This window comes from Platalea leucorodia (genome assembly GCF_965183815.1).
Source record: "Platalea leucorodia genome assembly, chromosome: 15".
NCBI lineage: Eukaryota > Metazoa > Chordata > Aves > Pelecaniformes > Threskiornithidae > Platalea > Platalea leucorodia.
The window spans coordinates 12749698-12776768 of NC_138837.1; the positions used below are offsets into that span (position 1 = coordinate 12749698).

Here is a 27071-nt window from a genome sequence, read left to right on the forward strand (position 1 = left end):
CCCACTGGCCCCGGGCTCTGCGGCGCTGGGGGCTGGGACAGCCGCCGTGCTGGCTGCGAGCTGTATTTTTGCTCCAGAGCAGTTTGGCACCCCAAAGCAAACATGTCATATCAACAGGAGGGAAACATTTGCAGGTTCCCCCGCCTGCCCTTTGGCTTCGGCGCTCGCCCCTGCTCTTGCTTGCATAACGGCATGGGGGGGAGGCAGGGCTGGCCCCCCTGGGGCCACCGCACAGCCTGCCCATAAATAGAGGCTTGCCTGGCTCTTCAGCACTGCAGCGCTCTGCCTGCTCCTCTCGCTCGGCTCGGCTCAGCTCGGCTCAGCTCGGTGGGAGACATGCACGCCACGCTGCTGGGCGTCCTGGGGCTGGCCCTGCTCGGGGCACTGCACGCGCAGGACAGCGTTCCCGTGCAACCTGACTTCCAGCAGGACAAGGTGACCCATCCAGGCTGGCATCACCTGCATGGGGGTTTGGGGTGTTTTGGGGGATCCTCGCCCTGGAAATGTGTGGAGATGGTGTTGCAGGTGGATTTGGGGCCAGGATGGTCCCAGCAGCGGGAGGGGCAGGGCGGCTGGTGTATCCGCAGCCCCCCGTCCCTGGGGAGCCCCCGGGGCCTGGGTTCGGTGGCTCCGGAGGGAATGCAGGATCCAGGCTCCAGCCTGTGGGGCAGGACTGAGTAGGTGTGGGGCCAGGCTGCCTCCTGTGCCATGGGGTGGGTGTAGATGCACAGGGGTTTTATGGGGGGCACTGAGAAAAGCAAGCTCAGTTTCACGGGCAGCACAGAGATGGGCCGTGGACCCCCCCTCTCCAACACAGACCCCATCCACCCCCAACCCAGGGTCCCAAAAACCCAAGGGCTGCTGTGCTGGGGGGTCCCACGCGCCCCTCTGCCCTCCCAGCCCCTGGGTGCTGGCTTGCTCGGGGTGCTTGCACCCCCTGTCCTCCCCCCAGTGCAGAACAGCCCCAGCCCAGCTGCACGCTGGGGTCCCGGCGCCACAGCCCCGGTGTCCCACCAAGCCAGGGCAGGGGCCACGCTGCCTGCTCCTGCAGGGAGCCCCTGGAGGGGTCCTGGGGGACACCGCCACCCCAGGGAGGTGGCAGGGACGGAGGCACATCCTGCAAGGGTGGGGGTGGCCGTGTGGTCCCAGGGCAGGTGGCAGGTCCCGGACGGCAGGGTGGTCCCAGCACAGCCCATCTCCAAGGCTGACAGCTCCCCTCCGGGTGCGCTGAGCCGGTGGCCCCAGGGACCAGGCTGGGATGAGCCACGCTGGCCCCAGGGTCCTGACGTGTCCCCGGACAGATACAAATGGCATCTCAGAGCCAGGCGGTCCTGTCACCCCCTCCCCGGTCTTGGGGCAAAGAGGAAAGAAACACCCCGAGTGAAGTGGCAGCGAAGGGCACGTCGTAAACCAGGGCTCTCCTGGCCGCTGGGTTTTGTGGACGCCGAGAGCTGTAGCAGCAACCTGGGGGACGAGGACCCCAGGACGCCGTCCTGCCACGGGGCTGGCGGGCGGCCGGGGGGCGAGACGGGGTCTGCGCCCAACGGGCGACTGAGCGGAGGTTGTGTGCAGATCACAGGGAGATGGTACAGCATCGGCCTGGCCTCCAACTCCAACTGGTTCAAGGAGAAGAAGCACCTGATGAAGATGTGCACCACGGTCATCTCTGCCACCGCAGATGGGAACCTGGAAGTCACCTCCACCTACCCCAAGTACGGGCACAGGGAGGGGGTGGGTGAGCAGGGGCTGCTCCCCCGTCCCGCGCAGGGGTGGTGGGCGCTGGTGCCGTGCCTGGGGCTGGGTGCGGGCTGGAGCATCCCCCCGGCCCCTCTGACATCCTCGTGCTGTGCTTCCCAGGGGTGACCAGTGCGAGAAGAGGAACAGCCTTTACACCAAGACAGAGCAGCCGGGGCGGTTCAGCTACACCAGCCCACGTGAGTGCCCAGCTCCCAGCCCGTCCTCCCGTGGGGCAGCCCCTGACGTGCTCCCAGCTCCCAGCCTGGCCACGCTGTCTCCTGTCCCTGCTCCTGCCCTCGCCAGAGCGCCTCGGGGCTGGCTCGGTGCCTCGGGCTGAGCCGTGCCTTCCGTGTCCCCCGCAGGCTGGGGCAGCAAGCATGACATCCGTGTGGTGGAGACCAACTATGAGGAGTACGCCTTGGTGGCCACCCAGATCTCCAAGAGCACCGGCTCCTCCACCATGGTGCTGCTCTACAGTACGTCTGCCCCGGGACCCCCATGCTGCCTGCCCCCCAGGACCCCCTGGGATCTCCTCGGTGGGGGATCTCTCCCACAGGAGAAGGGCAGCATCATCTCCCAAGCTGGGTGACCCATGGGACGGTTGGGTTGGGTCCTCCTTCATGGGGACACTGGCCCTTGCTGGGCTGCCCACGCCCCGGGGCAGCGTGACCCCTCACTGGGGGATACGGGGGGGCTGCCTCTCATCCCACTCTCGGCTGCAGGCCGGACGAAGGAGCTCAGTCCCGAACGCCTGGAGAGGTTCACCCAGTTCTCCAGGGAGCAGGGCCTGACGGACGAAGAGATCCTCATCCTGCCCCAGACGGGTGAGAGCAGCCGACGGGAAAGGCTGGAGGGGCAGGGGGGTGGCAGGGAGCAGGGGGTGAGGTTCCCTCCTGCCCTCTCCCTGCGGGGCCGGCACGGGGCAGCTGTGGGGTGCCACTGGGCAGAGCCCCATGCGGGGTCCCCCGGGGGGTCAGCGGTCCCCCAGCCCCTGGAGGAGCTGATCTCCGCTTTTCTTCCTCCCGCAGAAAAATGCATGGCCGATGCTGCCTAGGTGAGTCCTGCCTTCGCTGGGGTTCAGACCAGCCGTACGGGGGTGCTCAGAGCTGCCCCGCCCCGCAGAGCCCCTTCCCGGCCCCCCCAGGCTGCTCCTCTCGCTGGGGTCCCCCTCACCCCTACCAGGGATCCCCCACCCCGTCCCCATGGGGTGGCTCTTTTGTTGCTGTGGGTGGTGGGTGCCCACCCACTCGACAGGGACTGGCAGGGCTGATGTCCCTCCCCCTTGTGCCCCCCTGTTCCCCCCAGCTCAGCCACGCTCACCCCCCCATCTCTTCCAGGCAGACCCACCAGCTGCTGCCGGCCGGAGCCCCGAGAGCACTGCAAGCCGGTGGCCGCCCTGTCCCGTCCTGTCCTGTCCCCAGCGCACCCCCAGCACCGCAGCAGCCTTCACTCCCTCGCTTCTCATCCCACACTTGTACCCCCGTCCCCATTAAAGCCCATATAAAACCAGCCCCCCGCCCTTGTCTGCTGGGCCATCGCGGGGGGACCCCCAGTGGGGCGATGGGGAGGGGGAAGCAGGGCCGGTGGCAGTGGGCTGGGGCTGGCGCCGGGGGTCAGGGCTGATCCCAGCTCCTGGCCGTGGGGCCACCGCAGTGGGACCCCCCGTGCACTTGCAACCCTGTGCCATGGTGCTGCCTGGCCACCAAACCGGCCCCAACCGGGGAGAAGGAGCCCCCGGGTGGGATCCGCTGCGGGGATCCACTCCCATCTGCCCCCTCGGGCACCCTGGGCTACCCCAGCCTCCCTGCCTCAGTTTCCCTGCTAGCGAGCAGACTGGCAGTGTGGGGATGGGGCAATGGGCAATTGCAGGGGGGGGTATCTCCAAAAATGTGGGGGCAGGATGGACATGAACCAGAGCGATGGCTATGAGTGTTGGATGTGGCCCAGCCCCGGCCGCCTGCCTGCTCCCCATGCCGGGAGCCCGGACCGTCTCCGGGAGCAGGGTCTGTGCCCACTGCCAGCATCCTGGGAAGCCGCAACCCCTTCTGGGGGTCACCGGGCTGCGGCTCAACCCTGGGCAAAAACACCGGCCCAACCGTCCTCCTCCTTGAGGCAGGATCTGTCCCGGCACTGCCAGACCCTGGGGCCAGTGGGCAACAGCCAAGAGTGGGGCATGGGGGGCACCCTCATCCCCCTCCCCAGGCACAGCACCGGGCATGGGGCATTGCCCAGTCCCCATCGTGCTCCGGGCTGGGTCTCACACAAGGCTGCATTCATCCAGGACTGCGCAATTAGAAGGAGAAGGGGCCAACACTGTCACCTAACACGGGTAACAAGTTATCCCTGCTCTTGTGTAAGCTGTTGCATAAAGCGGGGGCGGGCAGGGGGTGCTGCCAGTGGCGGGGGCTATAAAAGTGGGTGCGGGAAGAGGCAGGTCCGTGCAACCTCTCCTGCCCGCATCCAGCCCCCGGAGCAAGGATGATGGCCGTGCTGTCCAGCCTGGCGCTGGCCCTGCTCTGCCTGCTGCGGGCAGGGGCCGAGGTCTCCGTGCAGCCGGGCTTCGATGCTGAGAAGGTAACGGCCCAGGGTGCCCGCCCGGCTGGTCCTGCCTGGGCTGGAGGGGCCGGCTGGGGCAGGGTGCCCGTGCTGCATCCCCGGGCACGGCCAGGCACCCCCAGGCACCCCCTGGTCCCAGCACCAGGGCAGCTGCCAGGAGGGTGTGGATGCCTGTGCAAAACTGGGTTAGTCCTGGCGAGCTCCCGCCGCTGTGGGCAGACCCGCTGCGGGGACACGAACACTGGGGGCCGCGGTGGCCCCGAGCGTGCAGCGCATCCCCAGGGAACGTGGGCCAGACGCTGCGCCCACCCTCCTGGCACAGGGCAGGGCAGGGTGTTCTGCGCACAGGCGGGTGGCAGGTCCCCATGTTAGGCTGGCTGGTCCCCACAGAGGGTGGCAGGTCCCCACAGAGGGTGGCAGGTCCCGCACCCCAGGCTGGCAGGTCCCTGCGATGGACTGGCAGGTCCCCCTGGCAGGTAGCAGGTCCCCACGAATTTCCCACGTCCCACTGGTGAGGTCCTGCTGCAGTTTGCAGGGACGTGGCATCTTGCAGCCGCTGTTTCCAACTGCTCCGTGTTCCTGAAGATGAAGGACGGGATGAAGTCATCCATCATCACCATCAGCTTCATGCCGGAGGGCAACCTGGCTATGAAGCTTGTCTGGCCCCTGTGAGTGCCCGTCCTGCTTGCTGTGTCCCTCTTGGGCCAGGGGACTCCCCTCCTCACCAAGGCGGCTGGGTGAGGAGCACCCGGTCCTGCCTGTGCCCTGGCACATCCCCTGGGCAGGCTGGGCTCCCCCCTGCCCTGCCACGCTCCCACGTGGCATCCAGCCACATTTGCCATTTCCATTTTCCTTTTCCAGGCCGGACAAATGCCAAACGTTTGAGCTGCTCTTCCAGAGAAGCAGGCAGGCAGGGCACTACATGGGTATGTGGGGGCAGGGGGGATCAGAGCCAGGGACACCCTGAAATGGAGGGTGGGCGTCACCGGTCCCCCATGTCCTGGGAGCAGTGGGAGGCGGGTTTGGCCCCTCTGCCTCCATCGCTCGGCGAGAGGTCGTGCTGCGGGTGGGCGCCCGACTCCTCCGGATTGCACAGGGGTTCCCCTCTCACCCCCGCCTCGGGCAAATTTGGGGCTCAGGCCCTGAGCCGTGAGCCCTGGTGGGGGCCACAGAGGTGCCCGGGCTGTGCCATGTTGCCTGACCAGGCACCGTCTCGGGTCCTTTAGCAACACAAGAGAAGAGGGACCTGCATGTGGTGGAGACGGACTACAGCCATTACGCCATCGTGCACCAGCTCCAGCAGAGCGGGCAGGAGCCCAGCATCGCGCTGCAGCTCCTCAGTGGGTACTGGGAGTGGGGACGGGCACCCATGGCTCCCCGGGGTGGGAGATGGGCACTGGCAGGGGACAGTGGCTGGGCTCCCCACTGCTGCTGCGGGCCACCACATTGGCACCCAACACGCTGGCACCCAGGCACGCCCTGGGAATTCATTTTGGGGTGAATGAAACCTTGCACCAAAAATATCCCTGGTTTATTGCGGTTTGAACCAAAGCCCCCCTGGGGTGTGCCAGTCTGGCTGGGGACCCCCAGCCCCGCCAGCTGCCCCATACCACCCCAGGCGGGTGGGTCGCCCATCGCACGGGGCTTGTGCCCCTTTGCTGCCAGCCCAGGGCAGCCATGGTGTGCCCACTGTCCACCCTGCACCTCCATGGCTTCACCTTTACCCTTCCCTGGGGTCCCATCGCTGCCCCGTTGGGAGCCAGACCCTGGCGCGGGGCTTGCTGCCGGGTCCCCCCACACTCACCAGCCCCCGCCTTGGGTGTCCGGCTGCAGCGAGGGAGCAGGACGTGAGCCCCCAGCTCCTGCAGAAGTTGGAAGAGCTCATCCCCACCGTCGGCCTGACCAAGGACATGCTGGCTGTCCTGCCCAAGTCAGGTGAGTGCCAGGAAGGCGTGGGGTGGCATTCACGGCCCCTCTGCATGGGGACGCTGTGGGGGGGCTCAGGGCACTGCCCGTGGTGTGCTCACCCCTCTCTTTGCTTTCCAACAGATCAGTGCTCCAAGGACATCAGGTGAGTGTGGCTGGGGAAGCCGCAGCTCCCTCCCGGCATGGCCTGGGCTGAGCAGGGACTCGCAGCCCCCCGAGGAGCCCCCGCCTGCTTCGGGGCTCTGCGTCAATCGGCTTTCCCCTGCTCTAACGGCTTGTCCATCTGTCCTGCCTCCCTGCAGCTGAAGTGGCCAACGCCAGGGCCACGTATCCTCCAGACCTGGTGGAAACCAGGCTCTGCTCCCCACTCTGTGGTGCCCCTTCCCATCCTCCCCGGCTGGGCTCTGCCGGCCCCGCTGCCACATGCCAGAACCACACCTCGCCTTCCTGAATAAATAGGTGCAGAAGCTGCTCCAGAGCTTGGTGCTTTTGTTGGCGGGAGCAGGGGTGCTGCCAGGGTCCGAGGCACCCGGAGCCCAGCAGTCCTGGATCCGACCCTTCCTCTAAGGACCCCGGGGCGTTGAGGGGCTCCTTTGCTGTGCTGTTTGCTGCGCCCGGCGTGGGGAGGTTGGGGAGCAGAGGATGGGGAAGGTGCAGCGGGGCAGCTGCCGGGGATGCGGGCAGGGGAGAACTGAGCTGGGATGAACCACGCCGCGCAGCTCGGCTGCGTGGGCAGCAGGTCTGGGCAGGCAGGGTTAAGCAGTCAGGCTGCCCAGCCCTGCCTGCACCGGCTCTGGCTCCTGGCAGGCAGCTCGTCCCCAGGACACCCCGTCCCCAGGACACCCCATCCCCAGGACACGCCGTTCCCTGCTCAGCCCCCACCCCAGGGCCACCCCGGCGGGAGTGGGGCTGTGCAGTGGCTGCCCAGGGTAAACGCATGGCAGGACTGGGACCCCCACGCCCGTCTCCTGGCCCCCTTGGTGCCCCCATCTGCCCACGGACCAAGGCAGGGCCATGCTGCAATGAGCCCCAAGGGCAGACAGCGCCCTTCCTCCATCCTCCTCCCCCTCTTGCGGAGCAGGGGCAGCCCCTGGTACCCCCCGCTGGGCCCCTGCCCCAGAGCAAGGGTCCCACCGTGTCCAGGCAGGTGCCGGGCTGCAAGGAAACAGCATGGACCCTTTTGGGACTGTGACCCCAGGAGTCCGCGGGAGCCAGGGCACAGGGGACAGGCGACAACACACCCTGGGAAGGAGGGGACACACGCCCACGGTGACATGAACCCCATCCTCTGCTTGCCCCGCTCCGGGTGCGTCCCGCTTTGCAGACCCTGAGTGCCCCAGAGCGGGTGGGTGAGCCTGCGCGGGCACCATGGGGTCAGGTCATGCCGGCGGCGTGCGGGTGCCTGGATTTGGGCACAATCCCAGGAGCAGCCTCGGGGCAGATGCCAGCCTGGCCAGAGGGACAGGTCACCGAGCCCCTGCGTGACAGGTCACTGGGTGACAGTGCTGCTGTGGCCCATGCCGGGAAGGACCTCCCCGCTCCTCCCGGCAGCCCTCCATCAGCCAGCTGGGAAACAAAAGCTCTCTTTGTTCTTTCACAAGCGACTGAAGAAACTGGGAAAATCCTAAATTTCAGCACTGGTGCAACAGCTCCTGCAACCCTGCTTCTCAGCCAAGGGGCTGGGGCTTGCAAATACTTCCCTTCTTCTGCAAGACGGGAGGCTGTTTACCCCGGGGTGACTTCAGCCCTTCGAAACCACCACCTCGCCCAAGTCAACACCGGCAATGTTGTCGGTGCAGCTCGGCACGCAGCAGCACCGGGGAGGGGGGCAGAGCGGGGGGAGCGCGGTGCTATAAAGCCGGCAGCCCTGGCACCGCTCTCCATCCTGCTGGGGAAGGCGGAGGAGCCGGTGAGATGAGGACCCTGGGGCTGAGCCTGGGGCTGGCCCTGCTCTGCTTGCTGCGCGTGGAGGCTGAGGACGCTGGGGCCGTGGGGCTGGACAAGAGCAAGGTGATCCACAGCATCCCAGGGAAGGGAAGGTGGGAGCGTGGCCTCTGGTCACCAGGGTGGGGACTGGAAAGGTGTTTTGCTACTGGGGGCAGCTGGGGACCCCACAGACACCGCTGTCACACCCAGGTGAGGGCAGTCACCCAGCTCCAGCGTAGGTGCCCCAGAGGGGATTTTGGTGCCCGGAGAGGATGCAGGTGTCCCATGGCCTGGGGGTGTCCTGGCTCGGTCCCTGAGGAGGGGACAGCCCCTGCCTGCTCCTCCGGACTCACAGCCCGCCCTCGCTGCCAGGTTGCAGGGAAATGGTACATCATTGCTCTGGCCTCCGACTCCGAGGGCTACCTCCAAAAGAAGGACAAGCTGAAGATGGCGATGGCCACCATTGCGGTCCTGGGGGAGGGCGACCTGAAGGTCTCCTTTGCCATTCCCACGTAAGTGCCAAGTGCTTTTCTCCATGGGCTTCACTGACCAACCTCCTCCCTGTAGCTTCACCAGCGGGTCTCCACCGAGGTGCCTCCATCCAGCACCCACCAAAGACCTGGGCAGGGCGTGAGGCAGGGCCACCAGCCCCGCAGTTTGAAACAGGGGCTCGGAAGAGCTGCATTGTGGGGACCCTTCTTCAGGGCGGGCCAGGCAGGCTGAGGGCAGCACCAGCCAGGAGCGGTACCACCACAGAGGCTGAGGAACCCCGCTGCTCCCAGCAGGGATGCAGCAGGATGATGAGGGACCCTACGATTAAAGCTTTCCCAGCAGGACCAGCCTCATCCCACCAGCGCAGAACATGGCACCCCACAGGGCGATCCTCGGGTGCCAGCACTGTGCCCTGCCAACCCAGGCACCCGTTGCTCCAAGGGTGCCAGCTGTCCCCCACCTCTGGCCACACCATCTCATCCCTGAACAGCAAGCTCCACGTTTGGGGTAGCAACCTCAGAGCCAGCGTCCCCAGGGGAGGGGACGGGGAGTCACTTCACCCCAGCCGGAGCATCTATTTTGCACTGTTTTGCAGCCCGGAGGGATGTAAGAAATCGGAGGCGATCTACAAGCAAACAGGCATCCCGGGTGAATACTACAGCTCTGGTGAGTGGGGGAGCCCAGCCCTTGGGACGGGGTGGAGGCACTTCCCACCATCCCTGTCTGAAGCAGCTGGTTGCCCCAGGGTGCCTGGCCCTCAGGGATGCCTGTCTGCCTCTCCTGAGGTCCTGGGGTGGGACATCCCTCTGTGGCCGGTCACCAGCTGCACCCCAGGGCTGGGCCGTGCCAGGGCTAGTGACCAGCCAGCGTGGTGGACCCCCCGCTCCCTCCCTCTGGGAAGCTGCTCTGCGATAAGACAGACACGTTCAGACCAAGCTTAAACCCTGGGGCAGAGCAGGTTCATTCTGCAATGGGGCCGTGGATGGATGTTCCCAAGGGATGAAACAAGAGTGGCTTCCCACCATCTCCAGCCCAAGTGTTATTCTGACACTGGCCAGGCCACTCTGCTGCCTGCAGTGACCATCCCCAGATCCTCCTGTGTTCACATTCCTGTCCCTCTGCTCTGCTGTGATCTGTGGGCTCCCCCAGCCTTTCAGAGGAGCCTTAGCAAGAGGAAAAACCAGGAGGGGGAGACCCAGAAGAACGATGGGCTGGGTGGACCTGGCCCTTGGCATCCTGCATGGGGCTTCACACTCGTACAGCCCTTTTGCGGTGTGGGAGTTCTCAGGAGGAGGTAATTCATTTTTCACTTTCCTCCATGTCCTTTTGCAGAGAGAGGCAATAAAACGGTGCGGGTAGTGGATACCGACGGCAAGACGTACGCAGTTATCTTTGCCTCCAGAGTGAAGGACGGGAGGACCTTCCACATGCTGAGGCTCTACAGTGCGTAGCCTGTGGCAGTCTGACCGGGGTGAACAGCTCGGAGGTGTCGGGGTGCTTCACAGGGGCCCAAGAGGCCAGGAGTCAGGGGGCCCGTGGGAGAGACCCCTCCTCACCACTGCCCTCCTGCCCTGGGGCTGGGGCTGCTGCATCCCCTGTGCGGCAGGGGAAGGGGCAGCGATCTGGGGCTCGCAGGGGCGACTGGGGCTCAGGCTTCTGTGCTGTGCTGGGAGTCCATGGCCTTGAGTGAAACGGGGTGTAGAGCAGGGGTCCCGCTGCAAGGGGGCAGAAACAGCGGGGATGGGAACCAAGAGAGGAGACACTGTGCTGGTGCCAGGACCTCCACTTTGTCTTGTCCCCTCGGAGGGGTGTCTCATGTGCCTGGCCACCACTGCTCTCCAGGACCTCCACCACTGCCTCCAGCCTTCTCCCCAGGGACCATCATCCATCCTGTCCTCGCCAGCTACCCAGGAGATGCAGGGACAGGCCACAGCCTGGAGCTAACTCCTGTCTTTGCCTTTAGGCAGAACTCGGGAGGTGAGCCCCAAAATCACAGCGCTGTTCAAGAGGCTTGCGAAGGAGAAGAGCTTCACCGATGAGATGATCAGGATGCTGCCCAGCCAGGGTGAGCACTGCCCAGCACCATGTCAGGCTGGCTCGGTCGATACGGGGAGCCAGGACATGTCGGCAGGGACCAGCTTGGCCCATCACTGCCACCACTTTGTGGTCTGAGCTGGCAGAAGAAAGTGCTGGTAGCAAGAGGCACGCTGGCTTGGCACGTTGTGGCTTTCACCTTGCTCTAGTTCATTCCTGGGTTGTCTGTTTTGGGTGCTAAATGGGACTAGCCAGACCACAGCCCCGGACTCATCCTTTCTCTTTATTTTCACAGAGGAATGCAGCCTCGATGAAGCGTAGGTGAGTTGCTGCAGTGCAACATGGTGTTTGCAATGTCCTCAGCTGGAAATTGCCCCCCTTGGTGCCCCAGCAAGGACCACCGTGAACTCCTCGAATGACTCTGGGGGCCGAGTTGTTCAAACCTGTGCTGGAGCTTGCACGGAGGTAGGACCATTCCCTTTGGAGCTGCCCTGCAGTGGGGACCCCCAGGGTGCAGCTGCCCAGCAGTGAGCGAGGGCACTTGAACCGAAACCACCGGTTCAGTGGAGAAATGGCTGCAGAGCTCATCCAGCAGCGAGGGCCGGGACACCGGCTCTCGCCAAAGAGGCCTTGGGGTTGTGGACCGGCAAAACCGGCCAGAAGTTGGGTTGATGTCTCACCACACAAAACGTGGTTGGTTTTGGCTCACCCTGGCATGTGATTTCCCACCACACCAGTACACATTCAGTTGTAGGGGTTAGCTAGAAATCCACTCCTGGAGATGGCTCACCTTACAGAGCTGGGGAGACCTGGAAGAGAAGACACTGGTCCTGATGGAGAGCCCTGCTTGGCCCTCTCCTGGCTGGAGAGCAGCTCCATGGAGAGGGACCTGGGGGTCCTGGCAGGCAGGAGGCTCAACATGAGTGAGCAGTGTGTTGCTGCGGCCGAGAAGGCCAATAGGATGCTGGGTTGCATCAAAAGGGGCATCACCAGCAGAGACAAAGAAGTCATTACCCCACTCTACTCGGTGCTTGTCAGGCCACACCTGGAATATTGTGTGCAGTTCTGGTCCCTGTTACACAAAAAAGACGTGGACAGGCTGGAGGGGTCCAGAGAAGGGCCACCAAGATGATCCAGGCTCTGGGCAGCCTGCCGTATGAGGACAGGCTGAGAGCTGGGCTCGTTCAGCCTTCAGGAAAGGAGGCTTAGAGGTGATTTCATCACCATGTGCCAGTACTTAAAGGGCAGCTACAAAGAAGATGGTGACTCCCTTTTTACAAGGAGTCCCGTGGTGAGGACAAGGGGTAACGGGTACAAGTTACTCCCAGGGACATTCCGATTGGACACAAGAGGAAAATTTTTTACGAGAACAGTCAATCATGGGAATAATCTCCCCAGGGAAGTGGTTGACTCCGTTATGCTGAACACATTTAAGACTCAGCTGGACATGGTGCTGGGCCATCTCATCTAGACTGTGCAAATTCTCGCCTAGGAAGGTTGGACCAGATGATCCTTGAGGTCCCTTCCAACCTGGTAGTCTGGGATTCTATTCTATTCTCACCTCAAGTACTTAGCCCACCTCTCCTGGCTGTTTTCTAGGAGGTGCGGGCTGGCTGGTGGATGCTCCTGCTGAGCAATGCAAGACCCACGCTCTGAAGCTCCAGGCTGCTGCTCCGCGATCCCTCTTCCAAGCTTGGTGATCAAGGCTCTATGTCTCCTGCTCCTCCATCCCTCTTCCAAGCTTGGTGGTCAAGGCTCTGACATGTCTCCTGCTCCTCCAGTGCCCACTCCCTCCTTTTTGCCAAATAAACAGAAACTCACCTGGAGCTTGGTGTAGCTGTCTGGGGAGAACCTGGGGTGCTCGGGCGTGTGGTCCCTTCTGTTGTCCTCCTGGGATCTGTGGGTGGTGAGCAGCCAGGGGCGATCCTGGGCTGAGCTCACCCAAGTGAGGACAGTTTCGGAGCCCACCAGGATTTTCCCTCCTGGGTGCCTCCTACGGGGCAGGACCATGGCCAGGCACAGCTGAGGCAAGAGGTGCAGTGAGGCTGGAAATCCCATGGGCACGAGGGGCTGGGTGGAGAAAGGCCATGGGACTTGGCCACAGAGATTGAGGTTGGAGTTTGGAGGGCTGCAACCACCGCCACCATCCAAATCACCTTCCCTCCACTTGCCCTGCTACGATTGCAGCCCTCTGCTTCCCTGGAGCCCCGCTCGCCCACCAGCTCAGCCTGGGCCAAGGCAGGGACAAGACTCAGCTTTGGGAGCTCTCAGCCCCGCAGTGCTGCAGGGCTGGTGGAAGGTGGAAGGTGGGTGTCTGAATCCTCCGGACCCAAACCCAGAGAGCTGGCGCGGGGCTGCACGTGGTCTCTGCCCCTGGGCACCGGGCAGAGAAAGCCCCCACTGGGGTCAGGTTATCTGGTGGTGGTGGACCTCTGCCTCCAGAGACTGTCTTCCTTTGAATTTATATTTCTGAAATCCCACCCCATCCTTCCCTTCCTGCTCTGTTCAGCTCCTCAAATCCACCCAGGAGAAACCACAACCCGCCCTGGGTAACCCATGTCCCCAGCAAAGCCCTGCCACCCCACGCACGCTCAGCTCCAGGGCTCGGGCAGGGCTTGCAGGCACTGAGGTCTGGCAGGGTGTGAAGCACCTTGTGCCTCTCCTGGAAAAAGAAGTTCCTCCAAAACCCTCTCTGCTGGCCCTTCCACCCTGCCCGTCCCTGGCCAGCCTGGCTGGTCACCCAGGCGTTCGTTTCAGCCCGGACCTGCCTTGCTGCTGCGTGATGGCAGCAGGTACCCCTGGGAGGTGTCGTCCCAGCAGCTGAGCATCTCGGGATGTTCCCAGGGACTCCTGCCTCCTCCCATGGACCAGGAAAATACGTTTGGGAAACTGCCTCTCCTGATCTTGAGGATCACAAGAGCTGGATGCATCCCAGCAGCAGCAGGGCAAGGGACCTCGCTGGGACTTCCCAACCCAGCGTCATCTCCACCCTCTTTGGAAGGAGCCCAGCGTTTCCAGCAGGAATTCTCCCCAGCAGTTTGGACTGGAACAGTTCAGCATTTGCCGCGCTCCCAAGAGCACCAGGCCCACACACAGCTTTGCCTGGAGGCTTGTTTTCGGTACATGTATTGATGCAGATGAAAACATTCTGCTGCCAGCAACGCCCTTCGCCGAGGACTTTGTGTGGCGGGGAGTCCTGGTGTCTCCACATCGTGTTCCAGCCAAATGTTTCCTTCCTGCCGCATGCAGGCATCACTCTGCCAGACAGCGGTGAGCTCATTTCTCTTTATCGCCTGCATTTTCCACTCCTCCTTTTGTCTGGCTGTTTGCACCCTGTGCCCCGGAGCAGGATGCACACAGGCTGCGATTTCAGCTCTTTTCTGGGTGTCAGTCCCCTCCGTGCAGAGCAGGCGGGGGGTCCCCACCGCAGCCCCCACGATCCCACAGCGCTCCCATCAAGCCTGTCCCTGCACCTGCTGCTCATCCAATGCTCATCGGACTGCGCGGCCCCTCTCCCAGCACCCTGCCTTCAACCAGGCAGATACAGGGCCAAGGAGAAGCACGCAGGGACACGGCGAAAAGGAGGTGAAGAGACTGTACCTGTCCCCCTTTATCCCCCCAGCAAACCTTGCCAGATGCTATCGTATATTTAATGACATGGGACATTTCTTCCCTGAATGTTCCCAAGGGCTTCCTGGGGTGAGGCACCTTCTCAAGGAGCTCGAAGTGGTCTCTGCACTCCTTTTCGCTTGTCGCAGTGGTTTCACTTGCAGCTCCTTGGCCAGGCGCCGTGGGAGCACGCTGGTGAGACGGGCTGGTGTGGACCGGGTTGGTGCAGCAGAGATCAGCCCAGGCACCCAGGTGGTGAGGGATGAGCCCCAGACGCCTGTACTGTGAGCCCTGAAAGAAGCTTCCAGGAGTCGAGGGAGGGTTAAGTCACCAGGAGGGACCTAGTGCCACTTGTCACTTCTCTTGATTTGATGGGTGTCTCAACAACTCCTGGAACTGGGATGAAAGAAGGTTCCAGACGTCCAGGAACTGGGGCCAATAAATAGGGGCACGTGCAAGCCTACACAGGCTTTCTACCTGAATACCGCCGTTGGCAGGTCCAACACTGGATCCAGGACTGGTGATCTCTTTATCTCTGTCTCTTTCTTTCTCTCTCTCTCCCCTCCTAAAGCTGTCGAGTAATGCAAGGGTTACCTTTATTTCCCATAAAGCCACATAGCTTAGGTCGATATAATTGTTAGAGAGCCAACATTTACAGAATATTTGTTCTATAGAAATCTCCCGTTAAAGTTGATGTTTATGTACGGACCTTGAGTGTTATTTCACTTTAATCCACACGGAGGGGATTTGCGAATCTCACTCCCCCGTCCCGGCAGGTGGGACATGGCACGAGTCCCAACCGGCTGCTGGAGAGAGCAGAGGGGTGATGGGGCAAGGGAGGTGCTGGACCAGCCTTTGATGTGTGAGGAGCAATTTGGAGACAGTCGACGGCTGCGGTGCTTGCTGGTGATGTGAGACTATTTATCTTCTCTATTCCTCCACTTCATGCTATTGCAGGTCTTAAATCTTTAACAAGTCTCCTTGCTCTCCCAGCTGTGGCTCTCATCCTTCTCTCTCCCTCCCCTGCTTAGCCCATGTCCCTGCTGGAGCTGGGTGACCAGACCTGGACCTCCACCCAGCTGAGAAGGTCTGGGTACAGCTTAGATCTACATGATGCCTTGTCCCGTTCCCCGATCTTCTCCTAACTTCTCCTAATGCTGCAGCTGCCACCTTTGGCGCCTGCTGCCTGTGGACGAGAGGTTTTACAAGACGTCTGCTGGCACAGTGAGCTCCCTGGGTGACCTTCCTCCCTTTTTCTCTCAGCCACTCATTTATCTACATCAGGATCTTCCTCCTTAGTGTATGGCAGCTTGTCCCCTGCAAGCTTTGATGAAGACCCTTCTCGGCTGACCAGGGGATGTCCAGCACCCATATCTTGTTGACTCCTTCAGAAACTGTATTTCTGAGGTGTGATCTTCCTGTGCAAGCGTTGGATTCAGTCTCCCCTGCGACATAATTTGTCCATACACCAACCAGGTTTGCCATTTATTACAGCTTTTGTGAGTATCTGCCCACACTGTGTAGCAGATCTACTTGTCTGTTGTCTCTTTACCTCCAACAACCTCTTTAAAAGCCAGTGTATTTGCTTCTTCTGGTCTGCTGGTGAAAACTAGAGGTAGCAAAGGTGAGTCCCAGCAGCAGATGACATGCTGCAGTGAAAAGTTTGGGTTTCGTACCTGATTTACGTTGACTGGAAATGTCATCTCCTCTGTCTTACTACTCATTTGTACTTCTGTATCGGTGGGACAGACCCTCTCATGTGTTGGCAAAGGAGATCGTCTAGCCTGGGGATCCATCAAAGCTCCTCCTCAGCCAAGGCAGATGCGGAGTTTCTTCACTTTTTTATCAGCTTATTTTCTTTGAATACTCACTCTGAATTTGACTGGCTACCGGCCAAACATTTTCTAGTGTTAAATTCTCCCGGTACCTTTGACGAAAGGAATATAAGTAAGTGCAGATGTCATTCCTGAGAGCAGAGGAGCAAGGGGACAAATCTGGTGCCTTTGTTGTTTGTCTTATGTTGTTGCCAGTTAACTTACCAGGGCTCATTTTACTGTCTTCATGTGGATACAGCTTCGGCAAGCTTAAGAACATTTATCTTACTTCTGATCAGCTGCTTTGAATTGATTTAATCATGCTGACTTCCATTTAGGCTTTCCCTTTATAATGTTGGTTAGGGTTTGTACTTGCTAATATCAGCTTAAGCGCTCAGAGCGAAGCTAAGCTGGTCTTTCCAGACAATCTCTGTGCCATATGTGATATTTAATCCTCTTGACTTTCCATTTTTTCCCTTTTAAAAATAAAATGTGACCGTATCAAATCGACTCTAGTTCTAAGCATAGCACTGGCTGTTCACGAGAAAGGCGTTTTGATTTCAGCCCATGAGCCAGGTCCTCCTTGCTGCTCAGGACCTGTGGGGTCTTGGCCATCCCAAAAACCTGAGACCACAGGTGCCCATCCAACCTGCCCGGAGCAACCGTGCGTTAGAGCCTCCTGGGTGCCCTTTTGCATGCGACGGGTGCCAGCACCACCGTCACCAGCCAGCGGTACGGCCACCACAGCAGGAGTCACTCCAACAACACGCAGTCATCAGGTCTTGACCATCTGTCTTGGATGGTGTCGAGTGAGACCATGGGGTTCCCCAAGTGCCACTGGATATGGGACCTGGCGGGTGCCAGCCCAGCTGAGCCCTTCCCCACCCTCAGGGCCAGCCCCCGCTGGGATCTGGGCGATGGGCAGCAGCTCTCAACAGCCCAGGCATAAACGATTTGAACTCCCACGGGTCAGGAGTGAGGCACCTCTAAATTGCCAATTACTGCTTGTAGACACCTCCGTGCTGGTCTGAGCCCCACAGAGGAATAAACACTGGTTTTGCTCCCTGGTTTGGGAAGGGGCAAATATAGCTCCTGTCCCCGGGCGTTGTAATGGCACAACAAGCCCCCTGGAGCCTTTTCAGAAGTTAAGACTGCAGAAGTTCAGAAACTTTTAATAACACAACTGAGACCCATTAAAACTGAGGGAAAAAAAACTCAGTCCTGCTGGGGCGGTAAGGTGCCCTTTTGGGCCACAGCTTCATGAGGCACCGGCACCCAAAACGCAACTTGCTCTCGGACATTCCCGCTTCCTCCAGGTGTTGAAAGCTGTTGGAAGTGTGTGGCTATTTTCAACCTGGATCATCTCAGGATGTGGTTTTATACCCTGGCTCCATGACTCCTGACCTAACCCATGGGAAGTGTCTGGTGGCCTGAAGGTGGGAAGCAGTGGGGCTGGGGACTTCCCAAGGTGCCAGGGTCAGCACCTCCTGAAATGCATGAAGATGCATCAGTCCCAGCAATGCCCAATATCAGTGATGATGTGCAAGCTTTGGGGACAACAAAGCTTTGGGGACAGGTTGTTACGCTGGAGCTGCCATTCAGAGAGGCCACAGCAGCCCCCAGAATGGGGTAGCACAAACCTCCTGACGTTCAGCCAAGGCAAATGCAAAGTCCTGCCACTGGGCTGGGCTAAGCCCATGCAACTGGGCAGACTGGGCCTGCAGGGAGATGGCAGCATTGCAGGAAAAGCCCTGCGTGCCCAGTGGGCAGCAAGCTGAACATCGGTCCGCAGAGTGCCTTTGCAGCCAAGGCAGTCAGATGCATCCTGGTCTGGGCAGCCATCAGCTCGAGGGAGCACGTGTGAGACCACGTTGGGAGAGCTGGGTCCAGTTTAGGGCTCCCCAGTACACGAAAGGTCCTGACATACTGCAGAGAGCCCAGTGGAGGACACGAAGCTGGTCAGGTCCTGGAGAACAGCACGTATGAGGAGACACTGAGAAGCGGGCTGGTCCAGCCTTCAGAAGGGAAGGTGAAGGAGACGTCTGGCTGCTGTCTCCACCTGCCTCAGGGGAGGACCTGGAGAGGACGCAGCCGGACTCTTCCCGGAGTGCTCAGTGGAAGGATGAAGGGCAACAGGCACGAGCTGCAACAGAGCAAATTCCAGTAGGACAAAAGGAGAAAGTTCTTCATCATGAAGGTGGTCCTGCACTAGAGCACATCCAGAAACGTGGTTGAGTACCTCCCCATCCTTGGAGGTATCCAAACTGAGGTGGACAAGTCCCTGACCAACCTGATCTAATTTTAAAGCTGGCCCTGCACTGAGAAGGGGCAGGACCAGAGAAACCTGAGGTGCCTTCCAACCGAGGTCCTCCTGTGGCTCCCCGGGCCATGGAGATAAGCAAATGGGACTGATAACGAGGAACCCAGCTGAACACGACCAGCTGAGCACCAAACGCTCATGGAAATTCTTTATTCATTATTCACCACCCGTAAATTAATTATAATTGCGGCCAATACCAAGGAAGACGTCCACTCCTAACACTTGTGGTCTCGGTGTGCTTCCAGCCTTCCCCTTTCTGCCCCTCTGGCCGTCCCCTGCGCTGCCTGCTGCTGCCAGACACCTGCGGGCAGAGCCGGGAAAGGCCGAGGCTGCCATGGTGAAGTAGAAGGAGGGAGACTTTAGGCTCCAAAATGCACTTGTGTGCACTGGAAGCGGGGTTGAGTCGGAGGGGCAGGGAGAAGTGCCGCATCAGGGAGAGGTGCTCCTCTTTCTGGCCAGTGTCTCCATCACTCTCCCCTCCCCGAAGATGTGGATGCTCTCAGGCCCCACCCTGACCTTTGCAGATTGGTGCAGCTGGGGAGAAACTTCCCTTCCAGATTCCCAGATTTCTAAGAGGTGGAAGGTCTCTGAGCAGCGGTTCAGAGAAACAACCCACCTTATTCTTGCTAGAGCCCCTGAAGTCACTCTAAAATCTAGATGAGCTTGTTTAGATGAAACCAAGGTTATCCAGCAAAGCCAGGAGGTACATTCTCAGTTGCAAAAGTGGGGAAAACAAGCTAGAAAGGGAAAGCACAGGCTGAAGAGCCAAACTCTGACATGTTCCTGGACTCGGGCTCTTGCTTAGGGGTGTCTCGGAGCCACTTTGGCTGCAGAGCCCGCTGTGTACTCCAGCCCCACCGCAGGACCACCCCTCTGGGTGTCTCTAGCTGCTAAGAAGTCCAAAGACAACTTCAGACCTGCCCCCCAGTCCTGGCCCCTGGAGGTTTGGGGGCCTCTTCGTGGGGATGCTGCTGGAGCATCCCACCGCGGGGGATGTCCACGGTCGGGCACCAAGCACAGGACTCAGCACACCGTATTCCCTCGCAGTGTGCTTCCCTGCTCCCACGGCATCCCAAAGCACCGTGCCCGAGGGGCTGTGCGGAGCAATTATGGACTCTGCTGTAACAGGGGATCTTTTCCCAGGTGCCTCCCTGGAGTATATTGAAATCACCCTGGTGTCCCAAACCGCTGGTGCTGCCAGACAGGTGTGGAGAGAGAAAGCGCCTTCTCAAGGTAAGCCATGCAGGCACGGGGTCACCGATGTCCCCGATGTCTGTGCGGGGTGAGTGCTTGAGGGCAGGACAGCTGTAAGATCGAGGAGGGAAGGAGTCAGCCCCATGCCGGGGTCCTGCGAGGCCAGCTCTGCCCTGCCCTGCCCTGCGCCCCTCTCCCACAACCAGCAGACGTGCGTGTCCTTGCTGTCCCTCTCATGGCCCAGCAGCCAGATGAGTACCTGGGTGCCTGGTACGCATCTCAAAGTTCACAGCACCGCAGCTCGCCTGCTCGCAGCACGGCAGGAGCCCTGCCCCTACTGCAAACACGGCGCTGCCCAGCTGCAGACGTGCCCCTCGTTCACCTGTGCTGCAGCCTGTTTCCCATCGGCGTTCCTGGTCTGCCCAGGATGCGGCTCTACAAACCCAGCGAGCCCGTGGTGTTGGCCTGCGCTTTGTGCAGAGCAGTGCCAATCAGCTGCTCATGAGTCTACCTCGAGCTCACTTGTCTCATATTAGATTTGATTGCAAATCAAATGCAATTTAATTAGCAGAAAGGCAAACAGACACTTCCAATGACTGGCTGATCATCCAGCTAATGACTATCAGATCAACAGATGTAATTGCAAACCCCTACAGTTATCAGAAAATGAAATAAAGATGCCACTTGCATCCCGGTCACACAATGCCTTTGACATCTCCTCCTTCCCTGGCTCGCGGGCTGGAGGGCATTTCTGGGGGACATGCATGGTCTGCCGTGCCTCATCCCCCCTGCACCCTCCACCTCCCACTGAGGCAACTGGTGCCAGAGAAGCCAAGCTGGTTTTCTGGCAGCCCAGACTGTGGCGGTGCCCTGGGGACAGCAGGTCCTTGTTATGCCCCCAGTTCTGGGGAAGCCATGGGGCACAGGGAGGGAGCTGGGTCTGGGTGCCCTCCCCAGGGGTCTTGCGCCAGGTTTGTCTGTGTGCCGTCTTCCAGGTGAACCAGATGTAGTTTTCCACCTCTGCTTCATTAAACCACTGCAAAGGCTCTGTGGACACCTACTTATACTGAGAACAGGTTTATTTTAGGTAAAGAGAAAAGTTTTCAGTGGTGACAAAGAGATTTAGCAACCAAAACCCCTCCTGCCTTTGCCCCATGATGTGAGCACTTTGGGCCCCAAAGCTCCTGAGAAGGCACCATGTGAGACCTCGGCTCCTTGTCCAAACCCTGGTGCGTTAGATCTAAGGAGATGATTCCTGAGTCAAAGTCGTTTTTGGAATTGGGATTAAGTTGCGAGCTCTTGCAGGCTTGCCTGTGCCAGGGTTACCCACAGCAGCGTGCTCAAGTGAAGGGCTTTTCTCCCCGATGACGCAGCCGTCTCCCTGCTTGGCTTTGCTTCTCCAGGCTGACCACGTCACGCCGTGTCCTCTCCAATGGACTCTCCCCTCTCCAGGCATCCTGGCAGCCCAGCTCACCTTCCCTCTCCTCGCGTGGGCTCCCCGCTCCCTGTGCACCCCCCAGCAAGGTCTCACTAACGTACCACAGCATCAGTATTTCCCCACATGGACTGGAAACCTTTCCGCTGCCCCACGGCCAGTTTGGCATCCTGTGCCACACTCACGACTCCCTGGGCTGACCGGACCACTGGGTCTCCAGCCGAGGACCCTGTAAGCAGGTAGACTGCTCCGTAGTCCCAGACCTCCTGTGCCCACCTAGTTTTCTTTCTTTTTCTTTCCCCTAAAGCCTTGCAATCACTTGGTTCTGGATTCCTCTTCTCCCAACAGACACAGCCACCGTCACGAAGACACTTTGCACCCTCACTGCAGGAGAAGCAGCAGTGAATTCAGGTCCAGCCACGCTCCCCTCCCGCGGCCCCGCTGACATGCAGCAAACGTCTGAAGACTCTCCTCCCTCCTTGACGCTGCTGTCCCTGTGCCCTCGTGTTGTCACCGGCCACCCTACCTTTGCCATAAATTGTCATTGTCCTGGAAAACTGGGAGTGGGCGATGCCTGACTTCCAGGGCACTGAACTGAGAAGCACTGCGGGGCTGCCTGTCCTTCAACTACCTGGCTGAAGGGCGTATATTAATCTCATAACACTACAAGCAGTTTTCACAGGCTCCCTGCACTCCTTCATATTTCAGTGCAGACTTTGCTTACCGCTTTTCAGGCTCTTTCTTTGCAGACTTTCCACTCTTTCCAAATATCCCCGGTGTCTATACGTTGCTCGTTTGCTAGGGGAGAAGCCCTGCTCCACCAGCCTCTCCCTTGCACTCAGGAAGGAGTTTTTAGCTGCGTTTTGCATCTTTGCTTTCATGAAATCCCAGCTCTTTTCTATGTTTGCATGCTCGACTTCCCAAATCTGCCCAGCTGCAGTAACCAGCTCTCCTCACTTGTCCTGATTTGTGCTTGTTCACAGCCGCAGCCACCAATCTGCTCCTATTGATCTTCCCATTTACGCAAAATGGCATTGACTCATGCCTACTCTAGCTGAAGTTATTTTCTCAGATAGCTCTTCTAAAAACAGCCTATTTTTCAGGAACAGGTACAAAAAAACCATCAGCTTGCATCATGCTGTGACCTGGTGAAGAGATATGTGAGATGTCATATCCAAAGGATATCTGGAATGACCATTACAGACAAGGCTGTGATTTATAACCTCCCCACTCCAAAGAGCTACTCTTCCTGGAAGAATTTCTCTCCTGGGGCTTTGTCCTTGCCCCAGTCTGGCTGGGAGATCTGCGACAGGCTCCCAGCACTGTCCGGACAGACCTTCCTTTCCCTTCTTCCCAAGGCAATTCAGATCCAGGAAGATCTTTTGACAGTGCCTTTCAACGTCTTGTGCTGTGCTACCCTTCCTCCTGTTCTCACCCTCTCCCCCTGTGCCCTCCGTTGCCCCTGCTCTGGTCACACCAGCTGTTTCTCTGACCTGTGGGGACATCTGCTGCCATGGACGTCTCCATGTAGTAATTTGATTTCTCCATACCAGCTTTGCATGAGGCCACAATCGTTTGTGTGATTTCCTATGGACCATCTGCCCTGCCTGAGCCAGACGAGACACCAGCCTTTCGCTGCCCATGCCGCTCTCTCAGCTGCTCTTATCCCTCCAGGTGCTTCCCTTCCCTCTGTGGTTATGCCCTTGTTTACCAGCTCCTGCTCTTCCAGCACAACCCAAACCAGCATGGAGAGTAGACGCTTCTCCTTCGACCTCCATTCCCTTCGTGGTTCAAAGCTTCAGATCCCTGAAGGCTTCTCCCATCCTGCTGGCATGCCTCCTCGCATTGAGGAGTGTGTCCACGGAGGCTCCCAGCCACGCAAGCGCCCCAGCCCTTCCCGTGGCACCCAGCTGGGCTTGCTGCTCCTCCCTCCCTCCCTGCTCACACAGGCACCCCGACTGCTGGCCACCAGGACAAATCCCTGAATCTCCACGTTGTGGAGCACATCCCCAGCATGGTTGCGATGACGTTTGAGGGTGCTCAAGTCTTCTCAGCCTGGCACCCTCCTCCTCTTCGCTCCTGGCAGATGTTCCCACACTTGTTTCTGGAAGGACCCAGTGACAGCTCTGTCAGTACCAACAGCTTCTCGCAGGCTTGTGCGAATCTCTGATCATCTCCTTCCTGTGGATTCAGTAGTTTTAGGCTCACATTCAAAATCTTCTGTATCTCACCTTCGTTTAGCCCTGAGCTCCAGTTTCTCATTAGATTCAGAGTCTTTCCCTTTTCCTGCAGGCTGGTGTCTCTGCTTTGCCTTGCCACCCTCAAGCCTGTTTGAACTATGCCATCACCTTCAGATGCCTTTCTGGTCCTCCTGTGGTCTCTCAGACTCTCAGAGGTCCCTCCCTTGCATTGCTTTCTCGGTGCGAACGTGACGCTAACATCTACAGTGCAATATTTGCAAGCAGGCACCTTCTTTGTCTGTAACATTTAAAGATTTCTTCTTTTTTTTTTTTTGGAGACTGCTCCCACAATCTGTGATGGAGAGGGGAAGCAGATCTTTCTGTATCTTCACTAATGGTGTAAACACAATTTGCTCCCGTGAAGGGCAGCAACTGCTCAGGCAGGGTCCAACCCCTCACGTTTTGTGGGCTCTTCAGACCAATCTCCAGTTGCAGCCCAGGAAACCTGGAGCAGGGAGAGGAGCTGCTCTCATCCGCTCCCGATTAACAGTCCCTGGGATCCTTATTGACCGCAATGGTGAGGTCCCAGCTCTCTCTGGTGTCCTTCAGGTGACACAGAGTTGGGGGTTGCCTCGATGATTGAAACCCCGTGGGCTGAGACCCACCGCCTGCCCCCGCAGACGTATCCCCCCCCAAGCCCCTGGAGCGAGGTGTGAGGGGTGCCGGGGCAGCGGCAGGGCTTCAGCCCACCGCACAGCAGAGCGGAGGGCTGGTGATTCCCCCACGGCAGGGGTGAGCGCTCACCCTCCTCCTACCTGTCCTTATCTCCTCCTGCTCTCCCTGTAGATGAGCCCCAAATCCCTGCAGCGGGGAAATCTCAGCAGCCCCACCATATTCCTTCTCTCAGGATTTTTCAGTGCCTACAGAGCACGGGTGACCTTCTGCCTGTGCTTCTCACTCATTTACCTGGTGACGGTGCTGGGGAACCTGCTCATCGTGACCCTCGTCTGGCTGGACGCCCACCTGCACTCCCCCATGTATTTCCTCCTGGGCCACCTCTCCTTCCTGGACATCTGCTACTCCTCCGTCACCCTCCCTAAGATCCTTGGAGACTCCTTCTCACCGCAGAAGACCATCTCCTTTGTGGGCTGCATCACGCAGATCTACTTCTTCCTTTGCTTTGGGGGCTCTGAGTGCATGCTCCTGGCTGCCATGGCCTACGATCGGTACTTGGCCATCTGCCACCCCCTCCACTACCCAGCGCTCATGAGCAAGAAGATGTGCCACTGCTTAGTGGCCGTTTCATGGCTGAGCGGCTCCTTCTCGTCCCTGATCCAGGCTTTCCTCACAGCCCACTTGCCCTTCTGCGGGGCCAACGTGATCGACCACTTGTTCTGCGAGATGCCCTTCTTGCTGAAGGCGTCCTGCAGCCCTAATGCTCTCCTTAACAAGGCCGCCTCGTATGCTTTGGCTGGGACTATTGCAATGGGCTCTTTCCTCCTTACTCTCGTGTCGTACGTTCACATCATCAGGGCTGTCCTCCAGAAGGGAGCAGGGACGCAGAGGGCCTTTGCTACCTGCACCTCCCACTTGACCGTGGTGTCCCTGTTCTTCGGCGCCGGGGCTGTTGTGTACCTGGTGCCTCAATCCAGTGGCTCCAAGGAGACAGACGATGTTCTCGCCCTGCTGTACGCCGTTGTGACCCCCATGCTCAACCCCATCATCTACAGCTTGAGAAACAGTGAGGTCAAGGGGGCCATCAGGAAGGCCGTGCGCAGGGGGGTGTTACAGATGTCCACCAAGGGTGCAGGCATTGCCGCTGAGCGACCCCCACCCTCCCCGCGGCAGGGATGCGGCTCTCGGTGACCCAACACACAAGAAGGGGTCTGGGGCTCCCGGTTGGGCAGTGCTGCACGGTGCTGGTGGGGACACAGCCAGCAGCTCCTCGCTCCCCGTCACCAACACATCCAATGCTCAGAGCCGCTATTGCCCGGTGGGGAGCTGGGGGCTGGGTACCAGATTCACAGCATTGACTCCCTTTGTGTCTGAAAGCCCCCAGCACAGCTGCCTTGAACTCGCAGTGTTCTTCAGAAAGCCCATCTTCTTCAGAAAGCCCAACTCACACGGGTACGACCGCGGGCAGGCGAGCTGTTTCTCATCCCACCCCAGGAGCCGGGTACCACCCTTCCCATGTGCGGCACTGCAGAGATCTTCACCTCTCGGACCGGTGGCAGAAGGATGGCACACAACATACTCTGGAGACCTGAGTAGACTAGGAGGGAATTTTGTAAAATTGCTAATTGCTTGGCCACGGGCGTTCTCCCAATAAGTAATTTTGGGAACTTTTTTCCTAAGGAATAGGTATTGCCCAGGCAGAGAAGCTGTACCGGCTGTCCACACGCTGCCTCTGATGTGACGATGCCCTTGCTAAGCCTTATTTTTTTAACCATTTATCTACACTAGGGCTTTGTCAGGCTTTCTGGAAAGAGCTTTTATTCCTAGGCAGAGCCCTTTCTGAGGTGAAACACTGCGCAAAGCACAGCAGCGATGCTCGGCTGTTTGCATCTCCTGTCAAGTGGTAGATAATCTTGCCTGGGCTGGACTTGCAAACGCTGCAGAGCCGGCTGTCTTTCCCTTCATGCCATAAAATACGTATAAGTAGGCAAACCATTGCCAGGGGATTGATCTTTGTAGTTTCGGGAGTCAAAGTTAATCCTGGGAACGGAGAGCTGCTTCCTCATGCAAAATGGGGGCGATAAGGCAGGACCGTGGGTGGGAGAGCAGATTAATCTGGTTCATGGTGTGCCTTCAGGAAGGGTTCAGGGGCTCTCGGCAGTGCACGGAGCCCGGAAGGTGCTACCTGGTGGTCGTAAATAAAGGGGCGTGAAAGGATGCTGTGGCCACTGCTCAGTGTGCGTAAGAAGCTACACCTACAGCACAGCGACACTGTGCTCGGACCTCGGCTGAATGCTGGATTGGGATTTCTTTACAAGTAAGACTCTGTAAGACTCCTACTTAGCAGAAATTATGGGGACTGGTTTCCTGTGATCGGAAACACCCCCGTCCCTGCTGGAGCCAAAGAATTCCCAGTAGGAACCCAACGTGCCTTATCCTGCTCGGGTGAGCATGCAACACGTCCTCTCAGAGCGCACGGATAAGGCAGGGCCGCTTGAGGAGCCCAGTTTTTAGGACATCTACAAAATCAGCAGCTCCTTTGGAAATAAAACAGGAATTTCACGTCCCTTCCCCCCCACGGTCCCCAGGGCAGGGGGAGCCAGTGCTATCGGCCACCCCTCTGCTCTCCCTACTGCCAGGGAAACCTCTGATTTCATGACCACTCCTGCCAGTTGGAGCTACCTTGGTATTTGGTCGGGTGTGCAGCTCTGGAGGTGCCAGTAAAATAAAATAAATAGTAAAATAAATAATAACAAATAAAATAAAATAATAAAAATAAATAAAATAAAATAAATAGTAAAATAAAATCTTATTTTAAAACTAGTGTTTATTTAATCTTTATCTTGTCCTTTTAAAATGTCTATTCCTGTGTATGTTTTATAATGTACATGCATATAATTTATGAATAAATATACATATATTGGGGGTGCACGCTCAAAAGTTTTTCACTGATAAGGGTGTGCAGTCAAAAAAGTTTGGAGGGCACTGCTCTACACCATCACATCTGAGCATAAAAGCGTCTGAGGGAGTGAAGCTTTACCCACAGCAAAGAAAGATTTAGGGATAAAATGAGGATCGCCCATGAGGACGGGCCATATCCAGCCCCTGGGACCAGGCGGGATGCACCCCGGGGTGCCGAGGAGCTGGGCTGGGGCTCTCCATCACTCTGGAGC

At 59.0% G+C, this 27071-nt stretch overlaps 4 protein-coding genes across 4 annotated transcripts; all 4 read left to right on the forward strand.

The window, feature by feature from the left end:
• Window positions 1-284: 284 nt before the first annotated feature.
• On the forward strand, window positions 285-3246 carry LOC309597608 (lipocalin-like). The gene is made up of 7 exons (XM_082327207.1): window positions 285-435; window positions 1573-1712; window positions 1858-1934; window positions 2100-2213; window positions 2460-2561; window positions 2766-2791; window positions 3075-3246. Exons 1-6 carry the CDS (start codon window positions 337-339, stop codon window positions 2789-2791), a joined length of 558 nt encoding a protein of 185 aa, XP_082183333.1. The 5' UTR covers window positions 285-336; the 3' UTR covers window positions 3075-3246.
• Window positions 3247-4215: 969 nt separating this feature from the next.
• Window positions 4216-6652, forward strand: LOC309597695 (lipocalin-15-like; the record flags this gene model as incomplete). Its single annotated transcript, XM_082327344.1, has 7 exons — window positions 4216-4311; window positions 4822-4961; window positions 5155-5219; window positions 5520-5633; window positions 6127-6228; window positions 6343-6364; window positions 6522-6652. The coding sequence occupies 7 exons, from the start codon at window positions 4216-4218 to the stop codon at window positions 6523-6525; spliced, it is 543 nt and encodes a 180-aa protein (XP_082183470.1). The 3' UTR covers window positions 6526-6652.
• Window positions 6653-8065: 1413 nt separating this feature from the next.
• Window positions 8066-12486, forward strand: LCNL1 (lipocalin like 1). Its single transcript, XM_082327303.1, has 7 exons — window positions 8066-8229; window positions 8518-8657; window positions 9233-9303; window positions 9970-10080; window positions 10601-10702; window positions 10967-10992; window positions 12271-12486. The coding sequence occupies exons 1-6, from the start codon at window positions 8134-8136 to the stop codon at window positions 10990-10992; spliced, it is 546 nt and encodes a 181-aa protein (XP_082183429.1). The 5' UTR covers window positions 8066-8133; the 3' UTR covers window positions 12271-12486.
• An 11583-nt stretch (window positions 12487-24069) lies between these two features.
• Window positions 24070-25089, forward strand: LOC309597896 (olfactory receptor 10A7-like; the record flags this gene model as incomplete). Its single annotated transcript, XM_082327887.1, has 1 exon — window positions 24070-25089. The coding sequence occupies one exon, from the start codon at window positions 24070-24072 to the stop codon at window positions 25087-25089; it is 1020 nt and encodes a 339-aa protein (XP_082184013.1).
• Window positions 25090-27071: the final 1982 nt, after the last annotated feature.